The sequence below is a fragment of the Idiotropiscis lumnitzeri genome, chromosome 8, assembly GCF_059441095.1.
Source record: "Idiotropiscis lumnitzeri isolate Australia: NSW breed Sydney's pygmy pipehorse chromosome 8, RoL_Ilum_1.0, whole genome shotgun sequence".
NCBI classification, from domain to species: domain Eukaryota; kingdom Metazoa; phylum Chordata; class Actinopteri; order Syngnathiformes; family Syngnathidae; genus Idiotropiscis; species Idiotropiscis lumnitzeri.
Genome location: NC_142398.1, coordinates 22,223,634 through 22,249,598, shown reverse-complemented (window position 1 = coordinate 22,249,598; position 25,965 = coordinate 22,223,634). Strand labels below are relative to the sequence as shown.

The 25,965-nt window shown below is 42.4% G+C and overlaps 1 protein-coding gene across 1 annotated transcript in view; it reads right to left on the bottom strand.

Moving 5' to 3' along the window:
* Nucleotides 1-8,596, bottom strand: part of sorcs3a (sortilin related VPS10 domain containing receptor 3a) — an 83,983-nt gene extending 75,387 nt beyond the window's left edge. Inside the window, exon 1 of the mRNA XM_088302479.1 lies at nucleotides 7,739-8,596. Coding sequence (XP_088158605.1) covers nucleotides 7,739-8,338 — 600 coding nt within the window. The 5' untranslated portion in view covers nucleotides 8,339-8,596. The remainder of the gene's footprint in view (nucleotides 1-7,738) is intronic.
* Nucleotides 8,597-25,965: the final 17,369 nt, after the last annotated feature.

The following is a 25,965-nucleotide window of genomic DNA, read 5'->3' as shown; positions in this document are numbered from 1 at the left end:
AGAAAAGAAGCGGCCCCGATTGTAAAGTTAATGTGGCATGGACTCGTTTGAATCTCTCATCGCTATCTCGGTAGATCACTTTAATTAGCCGACGTGTTAATTGACTGCACATCCTTGGCTGTGATGCGTCAACATGAGACGTCGTCAATGACAGCCTCCTCCAGGCATGGCACCATTCACTCACACCAACGCGGAGATGTGATGCGAAGAATGACTGCACGTTTTTGAGCAGCCGCGCGTGGCCCTGTTTGCAAAGGCAACTCAGCAAATATCCGTGCTTGATCCCGGACATGATGCACCAAATCATGATGCTTCTAAAGCGCGAGGTTTTGGAAGAGCTGGATTATTTGCAGAGATGGGCATTCCGTCCGTCCCCGGGATGGAACGGCCCAGGCATCCATCCGGCCCATTTAGGTGACGCGAGACGAGAGGGTTGAAAAAAAGGACGCACTAAGCAAGGATGGAAGGGAGTTTTCGTCCGTTCCTTTAATCGACCCGAATCGGTTCAAGTAGCCACGGACGCCCATTTCACGACCTGCCACTCGTCTCGTGCGTGTTCACTGTGTTTGTATGTGGAAGATAGTGACTAAAAATAGTGAAAAAAATAGAAAAGAAAAAAAAATCATGCTGACATTTATACCGATGGAACATTTAAATGAATACTTAATTAAATAAGCTGCAAACTCCATCAAGAGATGTTCCAAAGGACATTTGAAGTGTGTTCTTGTGTCCGTTAAGTGTTCTCATTTTTTTTTTCAATTGTAGTTAGATTAGTAACCCACAGAATTCAAATTGTAGGGAGAAAAGAAAGAGCCGACTCACATTGCCACTGATAGAGAACTTGTGGAGTTATGAATGAACGTACGCATTGATTCTGTCTCTGTTATCTTTTGAAACGATTGCGAATGTCCCAATTTCCTGAATCTATGCAAACCAGCTTTGTCCCTGGTTGCACGTGCGACCGCGCGAATATCAATGACGGAGGAGGATTATTGGACCTTGTTGACACATGACAACAAGGAAGAGGCCGGGAAAAAAAGTGAGACGGAGGTGAAGACAAAGGAGAGAAAACAGCATGTCAAATTGCATCACTCTGGTCTGACATTAGTATGTTCTCATCGCCTGGCTGCTCTCCCTCGATTGCCAAGGGACGTCAACATTACAAGGCATCTCACTTAGCTCTGGGGGGGAAAAAGGTGGAAAAGGTCACGATGCACAGAAAGCCTCAGAAGTCTCAAAGTTCAACATTCCATGAAGTCAATCCAAAAGAATGTCACGTGATGCTCGTCTCTAGGAGTGCGGAGGAAAAGGAAAACAAAAAACAAAAACAAGTCAAGCAATGTAGCTGACTTAATTGATGAGTGCTTATGATTATGCATGTTATGTCTTCAAGAGACATTAATATTTCACAATTTTGTGTTTTTCAAAAACGTGAACATTTCCTCAGATAAAAGTGTTAGAGTAAGAACTCTTCTTTTTGTGGATCGTTTTCGAATTCGTTGACGTTAGCGCATCTGTTTTTAATAGTGGATCTTTGACGTATTTCACCTCCAAAGAAAAAGAGAGAGAAGATATTGTCGTATTTGCAAAAGCGTAGTTTATGACGTGGTAAACGTACTCCAAAAGACTTGAGCCTTGGAAGACTTTCGTCTTTGTGAGTGTTTCTAAATTCATAAACATTTATTTCAGGTCAAGTGTGTACTTTATTTTGAACACAGTTATGTGGAAATGTGTTGTTTCATCAGCCTGACTGCTCATGTACAGACCTGCTCGGTATTAGTCTACTCCATGTTTGTTTGTTCTTGTTGCAGTTATATAATAAAATATTTACAAATATACCTTACAATTGTTGTGTGTAAGGACAAGAGAACTTCATAAAAGCAAGAAAAGTACGCCTTGTCTACGGAGTTTTCTTCATTAGTTCACTGGCTGTCTAGCCGCACCTAGGCACGTGTCGCGAGAACATCACAATGCACAAACCTCTAAATCCAAACAGGATTTCTTCTATTACCGTGCTCACCATGCTCGGCACCTTACAAGAAATACGGCAAAATGAGCACGTTAGCTTTGGCGATAACTTGTCTTGCATGCTGGAATTCCACGCTGCACATGCACATGGCATCAAAGATTGGAGTGGCTTTATGGAAATTAATAACCTGTGTGCAGTGTTGAAGCAGGTGCATTTGGTCCTGATGAGATGGCTTTTTGAACGCACAAAGAAGATTTTTAACATTATGTGACGTTTTAAGTGCGATCCGTCACCTAGATTTATAAGCGTTAGATCATTTTGCGCTGACTTGGTTTTGTCGAGGTTGATGGCAATCGGTGAATCTGCGCTTTGGAATTTTGGTGTGTTATGGGCAAAGGTAGAAAGCAATAGCGGGCCTGCTGAACAGTAAATGGAGTCTTCGTGCTTGCTTTCTGGTCACAGACAAAAAAAAAAGAAAGAAAAAGGAACAAGTGAAACAAATTTGTAGACTAATTAGAGAGAGGGGAGGAAGGAGAGCTTGAGCGATGAGGGAGATAAGGTCCGCTGGAAGACTGCATTATTCATTATATTCTATTTTTTCCTCCTCTCTCTTCTTTCAGAGCAGAGGGCCACCAGGACCGCAGGAGAGGATAGAAGCCACTCCATAATGTATTTGCATCAGTCATTTAGGAGGAGGGGTGTGATGAGTTGGTAAAAAGTGAGTGGTAACAAGCTGCCTAACTGCAAGCCTCATCATCATCACCGCCCTGACAAAGCCGCGTTTGGAAATGTTTTCTATAAATGGGGCAGAATGCTCCTTAATGGGGATGCCTTATTATCTTGCTTGCCTCCCTGCTGTGATGTCGAGGCTGAGGAAAAAAAAAAAAAACAGCCGAGCTCCAACGGGGGGTGTGCCAATTTGTTGTAAATCTCATCACAAAAAAAAAGCCACACAAATTACTACAAAATCTTTTAGGGGGTGAGCGTTTTAGTACTGATGTCATTTTTACATGCCAACTTTTTAGATAAATGCCAATGTTAATGTGGATCAAGCTTCCCTTGAACACCAAACAGCAGTGTACAACTGTTTTTGTTTATTTTTTTTGCCTCTGCCTCAATCAGTTCTACAAAATGAACATCCTCTACCCCAAAGGTATCTTGGGCAATTTAATCTTGAAGGAACATTTCGTTTGGAGCGACCCATGATACTCACAACAACTGCAAGCACTTTCATAAATTCCTCAAGAGCTTCTGTCATGATTTGTGTTGCTCGATTTTGTTTCCATATTTAGTTTCATGTTTTCCGTGTGTTCCTTTTGTCGATGTTTAACAAGTTAGCTCATTGGATGCACCTGTGTTTGTCATCGCGTTCCCGAGTGTTAGCCAATCAGCTGCCTCCACACCTTTGCGCCTTGACCAGGTGTTCCTCGTTGTCTCGTTAATTTGTTTGTATTTAGTGAGCTGTTTCCTTTCCGTACTTGCACTCTGCCCTTCGTCAGTGCCACGTTGGGCTGTCGTTTTTTGTCTGCTGTCAAGTTTTTGTTGACTTATGTTGGTCCTAGTTGTGTGGCTTTTTTTTTTTGCTGTTCATTTTGTATTTTTGATTGATGAGGTTGTTGTTCAACTTTTCTTTTCGTAGGAAATTAAACAGTTTTTTTTTTAACAAACACTTTCTTCTGTACATTTGGGTCCTCCTCCACGACATAACTTGACAGCTTTATGTCATAAATGGGAACACGCACGCACACACCCACACACGTACATGTTTTCCCAATGCACTGCTTCTTTTTTTTTTTCCTGCATGACATTTCAGCTTTCAAATACCACTCACTAGTGCCCTTCGTGTTCTCAAGGGGGATTTGAGAACACCCATCACACACAGTTGGCTCGACTGATGACTTGTCAGATCTGACTGACCTGCCTCTGCATGACTTCCCGTATCTTTAAAGATGACTACATTTAAATCCAGAGTCTGTTTGCAAAGGGGAGTGCCATTGGCACAACACGTTAATTCAAATCGGGTTGTGGAAATGTGATGTCATTGTTCACCTTGTTCACAATGTTTTGGTATTTAAAAAAAAAAAAATCATTTCAAGAGATCACACGGAACGGAGGCAGAAAGGGATGCTCACCGTGCAATAAAACGTGATTTCTGACGGTCTGGGGTCACTCAAACCCAAAGTTGCATTGCAAAGAATTAATTTCGCATTATTTAAAGCAAATGATCGCAATTCCTGTTCTGTCGAGTGCCTAGCCACACTGTCACGAGAGAAAACTTAGTTCACTTTGTAGAAACATTAAAATTGTGTAAGGTCGCATTACGTGTTCAATGTTTCCCACTCGGCATTGCAGCCTCGTCATTCTGCAACGGTGGTTCTATGATAACTGGTCCTTCATCTTCTGTTTTAATTGTTGCGCATCCCACCAGAAACCCCTCGCGGAGAACAAAAAGTGACCGCCGGTGACGTCATTTTATCAAAGTCTCAGTCGGCTGTCACAATACATCCGCTTTATGGTATTGGTATAAAATGCAATAAAAAAAAATAAAAAAAACCTCTAATGTCAACACGATTCCGCTTCACATCTCCGAGAGTGAGTGAGTGGACCTTCCTCGATGCAAATTTAAGACAATTGGGATGCTCCTTAATGAAGCGCCATGAGAACAACTTCAGGGTTGCAGTTGAAGCATTGCAGAGCGAACAGCCAGGAGCGTTGCAATTAAGAGAAACGAGATCCAAGCTACGTTTCACACAAGTGACGCTGCACGCGTAAAGATTTTTTTAAAGCGATTGCGCCTGCCTTGTTCGAGCAGCGCCACATAGTGGGGGGAGTAACAATTACAATGCAGACGACAACAAGCGCATCCGGTGTCATATTGAATGCTAACAAAGCAATGTTCATTTTTTTATTGTTAGTGATAGTTTTTTGTTTGAAAAGAATCTGAAATATACAAGAATAGTAAGTAAGTAGGTGAATAATTATTTTTTTATTTTCAGTTCCGATGAACTGAAAGTTTCTTTTTTTTCTTGGCTAGTGTTGTTATAGTTTTGGAATTTTAATTATAGTCAGTTATTATTTTGTTTTGAGTTTTTTTTTCATTTATTTGTTTCCAAGACAACATTCATAGTTTTGATTAGTTTTAGTTTTTTAGTTTAAATTTAGTTAGTTTTAGTTTTTAAAGAAAACTTTTTCCTTGCGTGCAAGATTAGGAAAACACCTTCTACAGTTATAATTCAACAGAAATATGACTTAAAAAATTATAACACATGTTACAGTTTAACAGTCCACGTACTTTGAATGCCAATAAGTGCAGTGCACGATACTGCTTCTAAAGGTTTTTACGAATTAAATAAAGCTAGGATGCCTTGTTGACATTTTACAACGTGGTTTGTGGTTTTTGTTTTATTAAGGAAAATGTTTTGGGGGTTTTTCAATCTTAGTTTTAATGCTCTCTTTATTTTTCGTTAACTCAAATAACTTTCTTCTTGGCTTGAGTCAGTCCTAAAACAGGAACCGTGACGATCTACTGTAACTCAATCAATCTCAACATTTGAGATCGAATGAATCTGCTCAAACTACGACAGTCGGGTCAAAAGAAAGACCGAAATATACAAGACAATATTCCTTCCAGGGATGACGATTTTGCAAAGTATAAAGACTGATATGAAAGATGTACTTTATTAATACTGTGAATTCACTTATGCCAATCGGTAATCCCCGGCCAATGTGCTGCGGACCGGTTTGGACCGGGCTGCACAGATAAAAGATAAAAACACTTGCAGGTGCATGTCAAAATGCTAATTGTCTTCGTCGCATTACGCTAAAGTTAAACCACAAGCTAGCTAAAAGAGAAAAAAAATATATCAGGTACAAAGCCCGCTCTGCACAACATTTGGCCAGCACACACACACACACACACACACACTAGTGAGAGAATATTCAATTGGAGATAAGCAATGTTCACAGTGTATGATGTGCTGAACAAGTCCCTCATCAGAACCGCGCAGGCGGCTAAATTATGGCAGAAACAAACGCCCCAATCACTTTAAGTGTGTAATTAAATAACCAATACGGTTGACAAAAGTCTCAGCAGTGCAATTAGGAGCCCAAAACAATCTAATCAAATAGGCAGTGAAAAAAAAAAAAGCACTCCGGGTTAAAGTGACTGATCCTCGCTGCAGCCATGCAGTCCTCCTTATTAGCCCGACACTTATCTTAACTTAACGACAGCTGGAGACAAGACAGCGGACTTCGTGGTTAATCTCCTCATCTTTGGAACTCCGTTCATCAACATAACAGGCAGATGGTGATGAAGATGAAGTAGCTTAGCTCTCTTGATGATAATCCTGTCGCCGGGCATCATTTTCCACGAAAGGGAGAGAAATACTTTGAAATGATCGCCTCGGTGGTCAAGATAATAATTAAAGATCTTAAGCTTCCGGGCATTGGCACCAAGTGCAGCTCGGCAAGTAGCACACACTCACTCCAACACATGTCCATGTGCACACCAACGTGTTCCGCTCACATCGCCTCAGTCTTGACTGCGGGTAAAAAAACAAGTTCAGGCAGCATGTCATAATCAGCTGAGACAAGCCTGAATATGACATATTTTTTTTTCCAAATGGAATAAAGCAAGAGAAGAAAACCACAACAAGGCATTAAAAATGCGAAAGCACCGAGAGGACAAAGGGCCCTTCGCCATGAAGCTCCATTCATTTTGTGGCTTCATTTTCTGTCCTATGGGAGCTCTCCTGCGTTCGGGGGATTTGTGCTGTCATCTTTTCACTGTTTGCTGTTTTTTACGTGTCATGTCGTCGGACTGCCAGTTTCCAGGCTCAAATGTTTACATCCCCCTCCCATGGTCAGTCTCAAGGAAATATTTAGGATTGAAGAGACGTACGTAATGCAGAAAAAATAAACGTCTACTTTCATGTTACGTGTGAAATGAAAAAAAAAAAGATAATAAATAAAGACATTTTGTCCAAAGACTCATCCGGCATTCACATTTTGGTGCAAGTAAGTGAATTATTGAACCTCCGTCTGGCTATACTGCAGATCAGGTTAAACGCCATCAACCAAAGATATATATATATTTTTTTTTAGTTATGTAAAGAGTGAAAGCGAGAAATTATTTCAGTATTCCCCACTGCTCATTTGAGCAATTACTACACAACTAATCAAGGGAGCAAAGCCATTCTAGCTGAAATATGGAATGGAAAAAAAATCTTTCTCTCACAAACGAAAGGGTTCATGGTAGATTGAGCAATAATTTATGAGTCCCTCCCCCAAATCAATTAATTTGGAAGAAAAAAAAAAACCTCACTTCGGCAGGATTGGGAATGAATCATGCATTAGCATCTCGCAAATACATCACAGCAATATCTCCCTACTCCAGCTATAATTCACGAGGAACTAAATCTGAAATTTTACAGCGCTTGGCCTCCGAGTCGCCCACTGAACTGGACTTAAATGGCTATATTCGGAAAATGTCACGCAAATGGGTAGCCCACCACAGCAGAGAAAAGGGGGGGGGGGCTTTTCGTGCGGAACTGCCGTGCGAGAGAGTCTAACCCAGCTCCAATTGAATTGATAGTGGCGGGCTGAGATGCTGTGGTGCGCATTTGCACCGCTTTCAAACCCGCAACTCTGAAGAATGAGTTCATTGCGTGCGATCCGATTGGCAACATCACAGCGGGCAATAAAAAAGGTGCAGCTCATTTCATTTGTGGCTTTGCGGTGGAAGTTGACATTGATTTAAGTTGGACTTACGCTGCTGTTTTGTCCTGACCAGTAGACGACAGCGTGGTTGTGAGCGGAGTCCCCAGTAAGGGCGAAAGTGCTGCTGGTGAGCTTGGGCTCATCCGTTTGTTTATTTCCTCTCCCGTCGTCCCCGTTCTTTCTTAACTCCGATCTACTCAGTCCGGATGACCCGAACCCGTCCATCCTCGCGCCCCGTTCATCCACGGTACCGGAATTGAGGGCAGCCTGCCCCGTCAGCCCACTCTTGCGCAACTCTGCAAACTCGGGGCTGTTTCTTTTGGTCCTCCGTTGCGCTGCGCCATCACCCAAATCCGCTTTTGCGTTTGATGCGCCGCGGTGACTTTGAGCGGTGGATTCTCGTGTGCCGTTCTGCAAGTCAGGTGCAGCTTCTTGGTCATTGTCCTTTTCACCATTTTTAACCCTAAACTCCACTTGGGTGTTTTGAACCGCGCCGAGTCCATCTGTTGGTTTAGCGCGAAGTTGAACTAGAGAACGTCGAGATGCGCAACTTATCTCCGCTTTAGTATTTTGGAAGGTGTGAGCAGCTATCATGAGCCACACAGCCACAGCGAAGTGCAAGCTCGGGCAGAAGCCAGTCCAAGTCTTCATCGCTGACAGAGATTTGAGGGATGACAAAACGCTGGAGTCCTTATCCAAACACCTTAACTCCTTTCTGTCGGGTCGGTTCGAGAAAAGCCGACGTCTGGGTTGTCCGTCTGCTTACTTCAGAGAGGAAAGTGCTCCTCAGCGAAACTGTTCACGTCCAAGGATGTTTGGTGGGGAAAGCCACACATTGGAGGGAGGAGCTGTCACCAAGCCAGCTGCCTCGTGCGCGCCCGGGAGAGATCGCGAAGGGAGGGAAGGAAGCGACTGTCCATGGCACTGGGCTCTCGTCTGTCTCTCTCTCTCTCTCTCTCCTTTTTTTTCTTTTCTTTTCCCCCCGTAGAGATCAGACCAATGCAGCCATATGCGCTCATGGTGATTTGGATAAATCCAAATGTTACATTTGCACACATTACATGAATAGGCTTGGTGTGTAGATTAGAACATTGCGTTGTTGTTATTTTTGCAAAGTAGCATGAAAAGGTTTGACTCAACTCGTCTTCAAATCCTATCCAGGATTTAACAAATGACTAATTTCATTCGAAAGAGACAAGCAAACGCAAAATGTTTTATATTTCGGTGACATTTTAGAAGCATGAGCGAAGCGTTTGTGAATACTGGAGTCAACATTTACAAAGCAGCTTTCTGACATGATTAATCATTTGCATATCAATACCTTATTACTATGACATAATTCAAAGTTTAGTTAAATGGTATGGACTGAACAAAAGTAATGGTGTGATTCACATCACATTAAAAACTGCAAAATCATTCAGTGTGCAACTGCATACCGAAAAAAGAAAGTATCCGGTGGTCCCTTGCAAGATAATGACGGCGAACACTTTATAAACTACATTCAAATGATTATTCATGTCAGAATCCCGCTTTATAAATGATGACTTCAATATTTACAAATGCTTAGCTCGTGGCTATTAGTGTGTATTCGTTATTATAAAGTGGGATCCATATTTCAAATGATCTATCTATTGATCCATCTCTGTTTGTCAACTATATTAATGATGCGGATCTCTTTGTCTCATGGGCCCATACACAACATGGCCGTATATGAGAATGGAGGAGATGAGGTCAGTCTGACAGTATACGAGTGGGGGGGGGGGGGGGGGGGCACTGCTTGCGGTGCTTCAGGGGAGCAGAACACTCACTGATGGATTGAGAAGAATTGGGAGGGAGTTGCAGCATCCCCAGGGGGAGGCATAAGGCCGTGCCCCGGAGGCACGCCGGGAAAGGGAACTGCTAGAATGTATTGTCATGTATTGCGCGGGAACGAGCCAGAGCCACGATAAAGTGATAAATAGCAAGAAGTGTGCGTGCGGGTAAGAGGGAGAGAGCGAGCAAGACAAGAAGTGAAAAGCCCGTGAGTGCAGTTGGACGAGAGAGCGAGAGAGAGAGAGAGAGAGAGAGAGAGAGTGTGTTTGAGGGTTACTCATGTGTTGTGTCCTTGTCTGTCAACTTGACTGTCAACAAAATGTCCATCAGGGAAAACCCAGGAGACTCAATCTGAATTTCAAGTCTGAAAATGATGGCCATCTTCAGAAAAAATAAATTAATCAAAAAAATAAATCGGGTGTTGAGTTCAGTACAATGGATAATTGGCGTACAATTAAATTCAAAAAGTCAACCTCATATATTTAATAATACTTCCATTTCCCAAAAATTATTTTGATCAACTAAAATCCTACATCGCAATTCATTTAAATATGAAATATTTGTCGTGATGTGTGCTTTGGAACTGGATGCTTGTCAGCTTCCTGACGACTGCCAAGGTGCCCTTGAGCAAGGTGAGGCTTGCCGAGGTCACATGCTGTCATCCCGCATGACATCTTTCCAAGATGTCACTTTGATCCTTTTGCGTGCGCTTCGTTTTTTGGTTTATTTATTTAAAAATAAAATCATTTTACAATCTCAGTTTGTCTTTCGAGATTCCACTTTATTTAATTGGACTTGCAATTAGCACGGAAGTTCGGAAGTCGCCCGTTGCAATCCAATGCGTCCAAGGAGTCAATATATTAAAGTCCAGCAGAATCCAGCGACTGCGGCCTTGTCACAAAGTGACAGTTGAATGAGCCTCTTGTGAGTTTCCAGACTCATGAAGCTAAAAGGTCAAGCTGTGATCGCGCGTCCTTGGACATGCAACTCTAATTGACCTTTTCCGCTCATAATGGGGCATTATTTTTGATTGACAAACGCTTCTTTTGGGGATGAGCCTCATTCACGGGTAGAAGTCTGTAAATTGCTCAGCGAGTCATTAAAGTTTTTAGAATGTTTTGATTTTTCAAAGTTCATTCATTTATTTCATGCACTGTCACATCAATGTTCATTTTTTAAAAAAAGTCATCACAGGTGTCGCAATCACTCAATCACAAATTTGATGGATCATTGACTTTTGTTGTCAGTTGACTTTGTTGTGAGATGACATATATATAAATATGTTCTAAAAAGAGTGTGTTGTGTTGCGCCGTTCGTGGAGTGAAATAGAAGGCGGCGTGTAATCCCGCCACACTCGAGCAATGCGGTGACTCAACGTTGCTCAAAGTGTGTTTCTTAGCTGGATGGCATCTGCTTCGCCTCGTGTTTGTGTGATTGGATACGGCAGTATCCACATCATTAGAATTCAAGTTGAATGGAACGTTCCGACAAACGCAGGAGATGTTTCTTGTGGCCTTTTGCAAGGCCGGAATTGAGATTTTTCTCTTTTTTTTTCTGTGCGTAGCAGGAATGCGTGGACCAATACGTGTGCGCGGAATGCGTTCCAATATGAACCGCAAAGTGTTGGTCCCAATCTGTGGTTCGCATGCGATCTGCTGCTGCCCTAGCCTAATTACAAATTCGCCGATTCTGCATTTTTTTTTTCTGTGGAATCTCATCAACTATTTGCGAAACAACTCATGTATTTGTTGCTTTTGTGCTCTTTTGATAACATTCTAAGATGTAACAAGAAGGGAAGCAGAAATTGGTGTCAAGGATGTATTTTGACTCGACTGACAGAATAAAATGTGGTAAATTTAGTCTAAGAGTTGTTAGTTTAAATTTCAAAGAGTCGCCGTCATCTGTGAAAATGTATTTATTATTTATTTAGTCATTAAGTTTTTTGATTATGATTTCAAAGGCACTTTTTAAAAAAGAAAAATTATTTTTTTATTTTTTACAAAACAGTTTCTGTATTATTCTTGATTTACATAAAAGTAGGTCACGACATTCCAGCAAAAGAAAAACATCCCGAGTTAACAGCAGTCTCTCCACCTTCTCCTCCGATCGGATCTTCCTTGTCATCTTTAGACAATATCAATGCATTTCTAATGGAAACTTAAGTAACGAGGTCACTGTAAACGGTCTTTGTATATATTTTCCCAAGCCCTTTTACACGGAGCGCTGACCTTTTTAACGAGCAGGATTAATTGGTGCGGGTCAAAGTCTTGGAGACTAGCGGTGAAAGAAAAACTGCATTCCCCGGTCACCTCATTACCTCGCTGGTTTTGGACTGCGTGTTCCGTTTTTTCCCTCTAGTTTGGCGGGTGTGGAGCAGCCAATCAGCAGATTGGATAAGGAAGACGTTTCAGACCAGCACAATTAATTCTTTCTGCTTGCTCTTTCAATCGCTGCGTTTGCAAATGGACGTCCTTTTTACTTTCGGGTCGGTTTTTGAGTGACTGAAATAGAAACAATGTGAGAGATGTTCAAATGTTTTTTGATTTATTTTTGATTTTTTTTTTATGCCGTCATAAATGACAGCTTCATTGTTTTATATTTCATCCTGATTGATCGGATTAAATAATTGTAAATATGAATACAAACATTTAAATTGCAATCTGAAATGAAAATTAATGTTTAATATTGTTTGAATCTTATTGTACAAGGTTATGTAAGTTTTTTTTTTTTTTTTATCCCCACGGTCTGCTTCCGGCAACTGTATGGACCACATAACCATTACTGTGCTGCCGGAGTTAATTAAAGTGACACAAAACAATCGTGTGGCCCTCAGCACAGTTGGGAGTGTGGGAGTTTGGTGAGGCCATTAAGCACAATATTCAGTCAAAGAGCTTCTGGAAAAGCATCCAATAAATGTCCTCGCTGCTTCCAGTGCGGGCAGGAGCTTGCTGACTTCGACGGAGGATGTCCTTTGTATTTGGCTGGTGGAAGTCGTCCAGTGTGGCTCTTGTACGTCTCCTCCATCCAACCGACATGTCTTCCCTGAAGGAAACAGAGGCTGAGGACATGAACACAGACATGCCAATCATTGGGACCGAAGCTGCTGAGGTAGTAAAAAAAAAAAAGATAATTCAGTGGCAGGCCCTGAGGGGGAAAAAAAAGCAGAGCTCAACTAGTTCAGTTGGTTGGGTTGCTGGGACTCATCGTAGAATGACCGCTCCGCCGCATGGATACGAGGCAGTTTGATAACGATGTTGTGTCTTACATAATTAAGTTTAAGATTAAGCGTGAGGTGCGGCAGACGCTCTGGGAGGCAACCTCCTTCAGTGCATCCGGAGTGGCCCGACGGATTCAGCGTTCTGCCACCAAGTTATAAAAATACGGTTTACACAATACGTGTCCATTACGTTTTACAACAATACTTAACCATATTTACAATTTGGGACAAATGTTCACGAGCCGCGTGCATGTCGTCGGCTCCACTCCAGTAAAGGAGAGCAATTAGAGCTTTCAATATAACCACGTTCCGCTTTCGGCCTGCTCTCTGCATGTTAAAGAACACGCAGATGACCAGAGAACGAGAACGTGATCTACTTGAACAGTAAAGGCAAAAATGGGGATTTAGTAAAGACGGGACTCGTTCTCTTTGAATTCAAACGACCTGTTTGAATGGAATCGGCGACGTTCGTCCAATTTGCCAAATTTTTCACTGGTTGTTGTTGCAGGTGAATTGACTCCAAACGTGTAATATGTAATATTATGTTTCGTGTTCGCAGCCTCTGGAGTGCTTAAAAGTTAAGAAGCTTAAGTATTTGTCAGAATGCGCCTTAGGAGAGATTTGTCACTATATTAGCATCACTCCACCCAGAGTGCAATTATTCCAGGAAACGGTCAACGTGACACACTTCTCGGGTGACTCCTATCATTTCTGACTTTAAAGTATACCTGTTGTTTGATGGTGATTAGGCTGAGGTGCAGCTTGTTACCAATAGAGGCCAGAGTTATGAAAGGCTCATAAATTTGTAAATCTGACTCTAATCTCAGCGCCTCACCAGCCAGGAAACTCGCCACACATCACTGCCGCCAACATATCAATTTGCGCTTGTTACTTTTATCGGATGACACTTTGGTGATTTATGCTCGTAGCCGCAGTACTGATGGGAAAAAAAAATGGAGTGTGAATTCTTCCGAAGTAACTGCATCCTTTTAAAACGAGAAAATATTCATCTCCCGCACCTGTTTGGATGGCTAATGAATATTATTTATACATGCCGATAAGTTCGCCGTCACTAATTGAGCTTAAGAAAAGCTTCCAAAACATTAAACCCCTTCCAGGTTGAAATTGTACGGCGGTTTTGGTCCGTCTAAAACTCTTTGATGTCAAATAAAACTACTTTGTATGCTGAGATTTACTCTGGGTCCGAATGCCTTATCTATATGCAAATGATATGTGATCAACTTCAATAACTGTTGAAGCAGGTGTCTCCAAATATGCGATTGCTTTCATTTGTCAAGCTGCCAGGGTGGCCCCGTTTTTAAATGCAAAGTGCTCAATCTGGCTGCAAAGGCAGACAAACCGTTTCTGGAAGAAAAAAAAAAAGAGGAGAGTAATAAAAATGAGTTGCCGTTGCATTGCCGTCTTCATGGCGATAGGAAATGATCAATAAAGTTGTCAGAAAACAACAAGAAAAAAAAAAAATACTCATTTGAAGTAATTATCCGCATCTGACTTGATGGGTTTTGGAGTTGTGTCTTTCGGATGCTGAGTCACACTTGACAAAAAGACAAAATTTCACTTTTCATCCACGGGAAATGTGCTCATTATCTTACAATCTCATATTTTGTTTGAAATTCAACTGCACGGCCGAGATGCCATCTTATCTCTGTCACACCAACAATCTGCGAATTTAAGCATTTAAATCATTTTAATGACGTGCCAATTATTGAGACATGGACAGTCAGAAGTGTTGGGGGAAAAAAAGTGGTTTTAAGCGACGAACAGGGCGCACATTTTTTGGATGAAACCCGTTCACATGAACACGCAATCATTCATAAATGAGTTTGGAAACCGGCATCTCCAGCTCTGGTCCTCGAGGGTCACTGTTCCGTCTGTTATATATGTCTCCGTGCTCCAACACACCTGCTTGAAACGTCACACGGGAAGAAACCCACAAGTTCTGGCTTGGAAGATGACCCATCGACCACGCAGACATGCCGCCCCATGTTGGACTCCCCAAACTTAATTTTGACTAAAAACCTCTTTGATTTGGACGAGAGGTTGCCGGATAAACGCCATTTGGGGTTTTTACTTTTTAAATGAGCTGAATGACGTTCCATCATCATTGCGAGCACGACAATAAAAATGTTCAGCAATAACTTGTGTGTGTTTGGTCTGAGATGAAAAAAAAATTCTCCTTCTTGAATAATCATCCGTCCAACTATTTTCATTTCCTTCATCCCAAAAATCATTTTCAGGGTCGGCGGCGAACGAGACATCAGTGTGGACTATATTTGTGGTTCCCGTGGGGGGGGTTTACTGATGGATTGCAATTTGTTGGATCCATCCTTTTAAATCGATGGAATTTTCAGGATTACTCTTAAATGAAAGGATTATCGCCAAGGATTTGGATGGACATATTAAAGAAAGTGGAGGAAAAAAAAAAGCAAGAGGATCGACTCTCTTATGCGGAGCACTTTGAGCATTCCTTTCGATTCATTTTCTGACGCTCATCTTCCACTCTGACAAGTTGGCATTTCCCTCTTTCACATTCCCGTTTTATTACAAGCAGTAGAAAACCTCGCAACTAAACATTCCTAAACTTGGTCCATAAATGAGCTCAAGAAAACAGCAAGTGATTCGGACGTGATTGATCACTTCTGAGCACGACATGATTATCATTCTTGCGGAAGGAAAATCATTGGAGGTGAATTGATGAACAAATCAAAAGGTTTATTAGCGGCTTTTGGACATGCGCTTGATGCTTATCGAGTGACTAATAGCCGGATCGCTTGCGGTGCACGGCAAGGCCTCGGACCGAGTTGTCGTAAAACTCTTCCATTATTAAATATTCCCTTGCACTTGGAATGTGTGACGAGGGACCTTTGGAGTACAGCCGCGGGGTCTGACAGATGCAACGGTTGTTCAAGTGCCTTCAAACTGCTTCACTTCAAACGGCTGGCAGGGGAGACGTACCGCGCCTTGAAATCCAAAGTCTTATTGTTTGAAAGTGCGAGACGTGTCCTCAATTGTCCCCGGTGCCGTGTCGCTCATTTTTAGACCGGCGCTAATGTCCATCACGTCATTCATTACCGTCCGCAGAGAACGAGGCCGACTTACTGCCGACTCCGATTATAACGGAGCTCAATGGCTCACAGTGGTGGTTCTCGTATTCTTGGAGCATCCCCCTCGGAGTGGCGCGAGGAACACGGTTGAATGCGGTTTGGACAGGACACTGCTTCCCTCTCCTGAGGTGTTGGATAGTTCGCCACAACACTTTTGAGGAAGAGTTAAAACTCTGCTCCAATCAAGTATGAACGGATTGGTGGATATAAGTCGCTATAGAATGAAAATATATATTTGACATTTTTTAATTAAAAAAAATTTTAAAAATCACCTGTCGAAACACAGGGCGGCACGGTGGCCGACTCGTTAGCACGTCGGCCTCAGAGTTCAGAGGTGACGGGCGCATCGAGCTATTTTACACTTAGAAAAACCTCACGGTAAACCTCCAAACAAAAATATCATAAAAAAAAAACGTGCACACGAAATGATCTCATGTCAAATTTCTTCATTGCGGGACTATTAAAGGACATCTTTATCTTTATCAAATGAATCTTAGTGCAGTCGTACACAGCTGATAAATGTGCAGGGAGACGTGACTTATTCTGTTGTCAGAATGGCAACCCCTGAGGAATTGGACCTTTTGGCATCCGATTGAAGAGAATTTATTATGCCTCCAACCAGATGATGCTTGCATAGAAAGAAAAAAACCCGAAATGATATATATATATATATATATATCCTATCCGTGCCTGGGTGGGTTTTCTCTGGGTATTCCGGTTTCCTCCCACATGACATTAATTAATCAATAACTAATCAATGATCAAATTATTTGAACTAGATTCGATTTTTGGATGGATTTCATTTTATCTTTACACTTGCGTGGAGTTAAAACTGCACCGATCGAGAAAAGCTCATTATAAGTTTGAATAAAAACAAGCGACTGAATAATAAAAGTTAATCAAGTTTGATTGTGGGGGAAAAAAATGCATAACTGAAGGAACAGCTCATGTACAACATGTGCTCAATTTTCAAACAAGCGACAATGTAACGGGGAGGTGTCATAACGATGTACTTGCCGTGCCAAGCGGCCGATTCGGAGGTCTCCGTTGTCCCACACGTCATTTGAACTTCACAAGGTTTGGAATTAAACGGCTTGTTTATGTGCGGCAAGCTCGTCTGCATGCAACGCCACTTTAAAGGCGGAGATCAAAAAACACGATTTCCATCCTCTTTGCGCGGAGCCAAACAGACTCATCTTTGATCGCAATCGTCTCAATCTGACAAAATCTCACTTTGCTACCTCAGAACATATATTGAAATGGTATTTTGACCCAGGAGTAGACGAAACCGTTCGGAATTGTGCGGCGACCGCAGCACCCTGATTGAACTCAGTAAGTGTCACCATTTTCCTCGCATTTAACGATAATCTTTGCTTGCTCAACGACTCATGATACATTGCGGTCCAACTTGAGTGCTTCCCTCCTCGTGTTTTTCTTAGTGATGCTTTGGCAAGAGATTGGCAACCGCCTCAAAAAAAAAATCCATCTGTGTCAGGCCGCCAGTTGTTTTAGGATTCAAATTTCATGTGCAAAGTAGAAGAGGAGGCAAGGAATGACTGGCGGTGCCATACCAAAGATGCATGTTCACAAAAAATACTTTGGAGTTCTTCGTTTCTGATATTTGCATTCCAGGGAGGGAAATCCATCTCAATATTCATCGGTTTAGATAATCGAACGTTTTTTTAATTGTGGGAGAAAATGAGCCTCTTGATCGATATGATGAATGTGAGGCTCTCATGACGACGAGTGCAGCAAGAGAGCAAAAGGGTTCGTTTCACCTGAGACACGTCCTGCTCATTCGATGAAGAAAGACGCAACATGACTCACGCTTCCGTTCTCTCACCAAGAGAAATCATCGTACGGAGACGGGGAGACAAATCTATGGAGCCGAGTCCCTATTCCCCAACATGGCAGTCGATCTTTTTATTAGTTTTCTTACCAAAGAGCACATGGGCATTGTCGCAGCAAAGCAGGCTTTTAAAAAAAACAATATATATATATATATATATTATTTTTTTTAAAGAGCATCCCTCGTTGTATAACTGTCTGTTCAGCAGAAATGTAGCGCAATAAAAAAATATCCTTGACTGTACCCAACGTTGACCATTCCCGCAATGATCCATGACACGTTGTAAATGAGGTCTGTCCATGAAAATATTATGAAGCGTCACATTCGCAAGCACAAAAAGTAATCTTTTTCCGTTCATCAATAAAATAGGAGAGCTCATGTGTGCCATGGGAAATGGTCAAATTTTGTCGATTTGCCTCCCAAAATTATTTATTTTCAGCGACTTATAGAAAGAAGAAAGAAAGAGAAAATTGGTTGATTGTGTTTCCAATCTTGGGACATTTTTGTTGGGCGGTGTGCCGTGGATTTTTTTGAAACTTCAAACGGGTTTCTCAGCTCAAAAAAGTTTGTGAATCACTCAGATAGATCAATATCTCGATATTGATGTTGATTTAACGTGTGGAATGAGGAAAAAGAGGACAAATGAAAGAAATAAAGGCAACACCATAAGTCGCCATTGACGATATGTGACGTCACCACGAAATACCACTTTGATTCCCCGTGCCAAGTGTAGCCATTTTTATTGTGAATATAATTGAAAGAGTAAATCTCTGTGGGTGATTTGGTGGATTCGAGCATGTCCATTTGTTGGCCGCTTCGAGCCGGAAAGCTCACTTTGGTGCAATGGGGAAGTTGGGAAGAAGGCGGCCCACTGGCACTGTTGGCCGATCGTAATGGTCATCATAGCCGACAGGTCCAATGAGAGTTGGGGGATGAATAAAAGCAGCAATGGCCACTCCGAGAGACAACAGTGACACAAGCGATGCTGGGAATCAGCCAGGATCATTTGCATTAAAGGCTGTGGGGGTTGGGGGGTTCGAGGGGGGTCAGCAATTGGGAATTGGGAAACAGACACAAGTACGGCAGCTATGGAACAAAAGGAATTTTATTTTTTAATTGCAAGACAAAAGATCTAAATTTACCATGAGCCATTAGACAAACTGACTTGGGGGTTACCCTCGACTTCATTTTTGACAACAGATGGGCATGTGTGGCAAAAATGTGTGGGAAAAAAATGCATTGAAGTCACAATATGGTCATTTTTGTTTTTCAAAACGTTATTCTATTAGTCAGCCCACATTATTTTTTACGAATTATTGAGCAATCAAAAGTGTGATAAATGTCTTGCATTCATGTTTGTTTGGCTTCATTAAATGAAACATCCTGCAACTCGTTGACATTTTTTTTGACATGGCTTGATTTGAAACAAAACAATTTTCACTCCTCTTAAAAAAATGCCTTGTCTGATGCGACACACGCAATGCTCGCGTTTTTCTCTCGATCTGACCAAACAGGGTCAAAAGTCCTCCGCGGGGCCTCTACAAAGTCACTGAGAGAGTCACAGACGGACGATCCCCGGGACCACTCAGCTGTGGCCCAGTGCGCCCCCCCCCTCGCCCTCCCAGTGAGATGTGACACCATAAATGCCACCTTCAAATGTTCTCCAGTGCAGGCTGGCGGCAAATGCTGTTCCTGGAGGGCTGCTGTTCAATTTAGTCAATGAGGTTAATAATAATAATAAGAATAATGCATTTCATTTAAAGGCGCCTTTTAACGGCAAACACGACAATTTGGAGGTGAGATGCGGGCAGTTGAATTGTGGAACAACGAGACGTGTATACGGTTGCTTTTGCGTAGATGGAAGCAGGCGGACAATACTTTTGGGAAATCCAGATATGATTCTGATTGCGTGAATGTTGTTCTTGGATCACTCCAATGCGTTGCCTACGTTGCTCTTCTCAACGAAGCCCGAATGATGAAGCGAGCGTGGCAAGCCTCGAACAGGAGAGCAGAAATCATCGGCGTGCGACGGTGTGTTGATGCCCGGGGCCAACTACGCTGGTGATACCCACTGACAACTACGTGTCAAAGGAAGTGTTGCGGGTGGTGGGGTGCTTTGGTTTGGAATGTAATCATCAACAGGGGGGCGGAGTTACATTTCCATATCAAAAAACAGTCGTCAACGGAGGAGGGTTGTTCGGACAGAATCTTCCCAATCAGAAACTAATTGTTATCGGTGGGGGGGGGGGGGACTTAACGATTATGGCCAATAATCGAATTGCATTTTTTTCAAAATTGTCATCTTGATTATAATGAACAATATTGTATTTCTGTTAAATTTTAGGATATTAAGAGGCGGCACAGTGGCCGACTGTTTGTATGATCTCCCCGTGCCGGCGTGGGTTTTCTCCGGGTGCTCCGGTTTTCTCCCACATTCCAAACGCATGCATGCTCGGTTGATTGAAGACCCGAAATATCCGTCGGTGTGATCAATTATTGTTGACATCGCCGGCACCAAGTAAATCAGGAGCCGCTCCTCACTCGCATGATTAACGCGTCACCTCGCGTCATCGTCACAATATTCATCACCAGTCCAGCAAAACGGGTTTGAGCTCTCCCCATATGTGCGTTTTTGGATTTTTTTTCCGCTTCAGATACTCCATCGTGTTTAGTGTCCAAAGGTCGTATTTTCCGTGCTTTTCTTTTCTTTTCTTTTTTTTTTTTTGGGAAGTCGGTATTGTGATGGTCTGTTTGACGGGCCCAAATTCACTGTTGTTATTTTCTCACCATTTAAGTCCAGTTACTGCGATTCAGCGCTTCAACTTGTGCCACAGCAGATGAAATGCTGTTTCCTGGAACATGATAACAGTTTGGACAAAGTTTGCTTTTCTCCCCGCAAAATGTCTCACATCCAGTATTAATAATTCAACCAACATCAGAATCAGAATCAGAATGCCCTTTTTTGTTATTGTACTCAAACTACAACGAGATTGGAGAAACATTCACAAACAACAAGGATGGCAGTGTTTATCTGGACAACAATAAAAAACATTTGTGACCAAAGGCAAATTGTGTGACCCACTTAGAGTCTGGATCAGAATGGAGGGTCTTCACGCTAAATGTTCTGTACTCTTTGCACTTCAAAGATCCTCTCTTATCGCTCCCATTTCATCTTGGCTGCGTCGACTTGAGTGGAGCTTTTCTGCGCCCACTCACTTGCTCGGGGTTCATATAGAACCAACACCAAAAGAGCATTGGTACCGTCTAGCGGGATTTTGGATTTCATTGAAATCGCAACATGGAAATTTTTTTGTGCCACATGATAGGCAAGAACATGCAACTGCAAAAGGCATGGCACGTTTTTTTTTGTATGGCACATTTCACGGAAATGAAAAAGTCATTGGCATGAAAATAGAGCACGCTAAATAGGAGTATACCCAACTGTAAAAAGTTTTGAAAAGAAGCACAGGCCTTGACACGGTCGAGCTTCCCCCGCACAATCTTGTCCCGTAATTGTATTTAATTATGAGAATGTGGTTGCGCATATGAAGGAAGATGATGCTCACCGCACGGGGGTAACAAGCTGGATCGTCTCCGTGATATTGGTTTGCGTGCATGAGCGTGTTCTACAGCAAATAAAGCAACGGGCGCTCGAAAGAAGCATTTGGAGAAATCCAATCTCTATTGAATTTCATACAAACGCCGTTTGTGGTTTGGGATTTAGCTCGCTCAAATCAGATTTTGTGTGATTTTTTATTTTATTTTGCTGGACAGATTTCATAAAATCAAGATGGATACTGCCTGGCTGTGACAAAAATCGGATCGGAATAAGGTCAAATGATTCAGCCTGCAGCCTATCAATGATTTGAGGGACAAACATTGCTTCTCAATTATTTTCTGTTCCGCCCCCCCAGCAAGAAGAAAACAAATCTATGCTGTTTTCGTATAAGATTACGCCAATTCCAAATCATCTCATTTGTATTTAATTAGCAAACAACATGTACTGTTGCTCGATTGCGATTAAACACGTTATAAATGATGTGTGACAGTCGGCTGGCTCGGCTCAGTATATTTACACGGGAACCTTCTGAACCGCTTTTGAAAAAAAAAAAAAAATCACAGTTTAGCAATGACATACCTCATAAGTCACACAGCTTATAAGTGACAATACAGTCACGGCTCATAAATCTTTCTGTCACGTGACCGTGTGATGTGACAGCAGATGAAAAAAAAAAAAAAGCCATTCGCGACTCCGCCACGACAATTCCAAATGTGCCCAGCCTTCTGCAGTCTTCTTCTAAAGCAGATAACTGTCACTCGGCATTTGTCAACGGAAAATTTGAGTTACACGAACTTGGTGTTGCACATTTCCACCACAACTTCCATGTGGGTCATTAGCATTCGATTACGGTGGCGACGCCCAACTCGTGATTGGCCGGGACCTTCTTCATCCTTCATCTCAGCAGAGGCGGACGGTCAAGGCCTTCTCTGCTGGCATAATTATGAAATCACGATTATATTCTTCCCATTTAACCCAATCAGAATTCAGCTGGCTCGTGTTGCCAGGCAGACTTCACAATACCAGCAGCGCGCACTATTCGTCCGAGGACTTCCGATACAATCGTGCGGGGGTCTTTTCTGTGTGAGTGTTGGGGCTCATGCAGTTGATAGACAGTCGCGATAGCCAATCAGATCACGAGTTGGTTACAGCAAGGCCTTCTCACTGGCCTTCCGCAGAAGGTGATGAACGCGTTTTGTGATTGGATACTCACTCGTGAGGGGCCTGCGCTACGCGGAATCAACACACCCAAAAGTCGGAACTGGCGACCGTTCGCAAATGTAAAATATATTCTGGCTTTTTTTAAACCACAATGGCCGAAGGAGGGAAAAATGTGCATTTAATTGCAGATGCACTTGCATCACCATTTTCAAGACAGAATTTTCAAGAGAAGCGAGGTCGTCCGTGTGTTTCTGTATATTATTCGTCCAGCCGTGGTGTCATAAATGACGGTAATATGAGGGGGATTGATTCAAGTGGGACTAAGTAGGACTTCTCTGAAGGCCTACGTGTGAAGTGCACGGCTTGCCACTGCTCCCAAGTGACAGCCAAACTGATTGATTCCCTGACTAATGGAATGGCAGGTGTTTGAAGTCGACATGTGATAAGCCGACGATGACACGAAAACAAACTCCAGATGTAAAGGGAGGAATTGGCGCATGCTCGAGTTGTGTTGCTTAGGAAAGTAGACTTCACATCCAAGCCTTTTGTGCGTTTGTGACCCGAGTGACATCCCTTGCACATTGCTCGTGCACCACTACAAATCCACCTCCAAATTGGAACGTTAGAAAAGGCACCGATAAACGGAAAAACCAAAGCGAAAGGGGTTGGCGAGGGAGGGAGTTGCCATCCTGCCAAGCGGCACCAGCGCTGCTCCACACAGAGGAAGGTGCCAAAGCTCGTCCAACACAAGGCAGCCGTCCAATCCAGCGGCCGACGGGAGACCTGACTGCCACTCAAGCAAATCTACCGAGGAGCGACATTTAAACGAAGAATACACAAAAAGGGCCAACATCAAGAAGTTTAGCCATTCTGAAAAATGTCAAATGCGGCACAAACTGGCTTTCAGGTGCGGTAAACGCCACAAAGGAGCAACAGTTTGCAAGTGCCTGCGTGTGCAATTGTGTGAAACATTTAACGACCCTTGACATACAAAACATTAGTTAGGCACAGCCGAGTAAAAAAAAACAACCAAAAAGGATCTTTGACGTCTTTAGCCGTCAATGGTAGTAAATGAGTTAAGAACTTTTTTTTTTTAAACTTTAATTTTGTAAAGTTTTCTGTGAATGCAATTAAATGGTGGTGGTGTGCGCACAGGTTAATTTTTTTGTAAGCTTTTTTTTAACTACTTTGCTCCTGCATGTCATTTCTTTGCTTTTGTGAAGCACATTGAGTTACCTTGCGTACGGAAAGCATTAGATAAATAAAACGGCCTTCCTGTAGCACTTTTTCCGAGGGCCTCATTTTACGTGCGGCGATGAAAATAGCGAGAGAGGCGTTGGATCAATCCACAGGAGATGAACTTAAACGTAAAGACTCCTCTGTCAAATGGCACCGCAAGCTGAGCGTTGAAGACGCGTCGGATGACGATCAAGCGACAAACCACAGCCTGCGTTCAGGAAAGTGGTCCTTTTGCAAAATATGTTTGCGCGTACATAATAAACCACGTTCGTCACGCACTTGATGTGCGTTGTGTTTTATTCAGGGATGGCTCTCGTGGAGGAGCAGGTTTTAAAAAGTCTTTAGCACCTTTCCGAAGGTAGCAGTAAGAAGAGATGATGAGAGGTGAGTGTCAACTTTTCAGATGCTGCCAGCTTTGCAGAAAAGCAGGATGAGTGCAAGTGGGAGGGCTGCGTAATGATTGTCTGGGATGTTGAAATAAGCGCCGTTTATTTCTGTCGTATACGGCGCAATTTCCATACCGTCCTGTGGTGTTAAAAGACCATTCAGCAGCTCTGGAAAATGATGACAGTTTAGGATTCGGTTTATCGAAACACTAATAATGTGATTTTTGATCGTAATTTTTGGATTTGTATTTTTGGTGTGTGCAAGATTTGACTAACAACGACCTGACTGAATTTCTTGAAACATTGTGGAGGCGCGGCACAAATTTCTAATCCGGAATAAAAATGCAGGCCGGAGTTTTTTTTTTTTGTTTTAGTTCCTTCACTGAGTTGAGTGCAACTATTAAATTTTCGTCATTACGGATTCTGTGATGTCGAAAACAACATGCAAACAATAACTTTTGATGATCTTTTTACTTCTGATCGCAGAATAAGTTTTTTAAATTTTCCAATTCTTGTCAGCACACAATTATCCCCCCATTGTCCGTCATCTACAGGGTCCGCTAATCACAAGTGGCCTGCTATCGTATTTTTGTTTCCTGCAGGGCAGATGCCGCTTTAACGGTACATTGGAGGATGAAAGTGGCGCCAGACAAAATGAGACGCACACACACACACACACACACACACACACACACATTCCACGTGAAGTGATATAAACGGGTATGCCACGGCTTGCAGAGTCGCACTCGTGGAGTGTGAGCACTTTTATGGATGCGACGCTTTTATGCATTTATGACTTTGGCGTCTCTCATTCGTCAGCTGAACCAACTGGGCTTTTTATGAAGCATTTATGCACTCGGGATCTGGAAGTTGTCTTTTTAAGACAAGACTGACACAACTGTCATCCGTTGTGAAATCGGTCACTTGAACGACACCCAGGGCAGATTTATACCACAGCGTATACGTAGATGGGCTCCACTTTGCGAGTCCATCCTCTGTCCGCAATGCCGTCATCTTCCCGCCATCGTTATTCAAATCATTCTCCGTCTCTCTCTTTCTCGAAAAAGAGCAAAAGAAAAATTCCTTCATGCAGTCCAGCTTTCAGTCCTTTTGGTCCACTTCACTGTATATGTAATTACTTTAGGTGATTATATTAAACTATGAATATTGATTATTATTTAAATGTGTAGTTTAATGACTCAACGGAGCTCATTATCACATGATGGGGTCAAAGCCTGCAGACCAACACCAGTGTGCCACCTTGCACTTTTTTTCATTTAGTATGCTCATGTGAAAGAAAGGGATGTCTTTTTGGAAAGAAAAAAAAATGTCCGGTTATGTTGGAAAGAGCCTGTCAAGTCATTTTTGGGATTTATTTCTAAAAAAAAAAAAAATGCTTAAAGACGAGCGCTGACAACATATGCAAAGACCGTATTGAATTGTTGAGGTCTAGCTTTCAAGTCTTCTTCCTCTTCAGAGTTGTCGGGATCTTTGGGGCGGGGCTAAAGATGGGACATTTCATCATCGAAGAACAAAGTCAACCCAAAATTGTTTGTCTGGAGAAAATGTTTTCATTTCATTTGCAATACAAGTTGAAGCCTTTCTTTTTTTTTTTTTTGTTCCACCCGAACAGATGCCTCCCTCTTTTTATGGTTTTCGCTTGTGCTCTCAATTCCGCTTACTTATCTGTTATCATTGACACTTTGTGCTCTGTATGTTATGACTTAACTGCATCCAATTATTACGATTCCTTCAGCGCATGTTAAGTTCGCCGTACTTTACTCAGTGCAAAAATATGGAATTGTTGCCTTTGGTTTCTCATTTTGGCTTCCATCTCAGCGTGTCCATCAGTCTTCTTGTCCTTTCACCTCTGTCCTCGCTCCTGCTGAGAGCTTTTCAGGCTCTCATTAATCATGTGTTCCCTCACAGA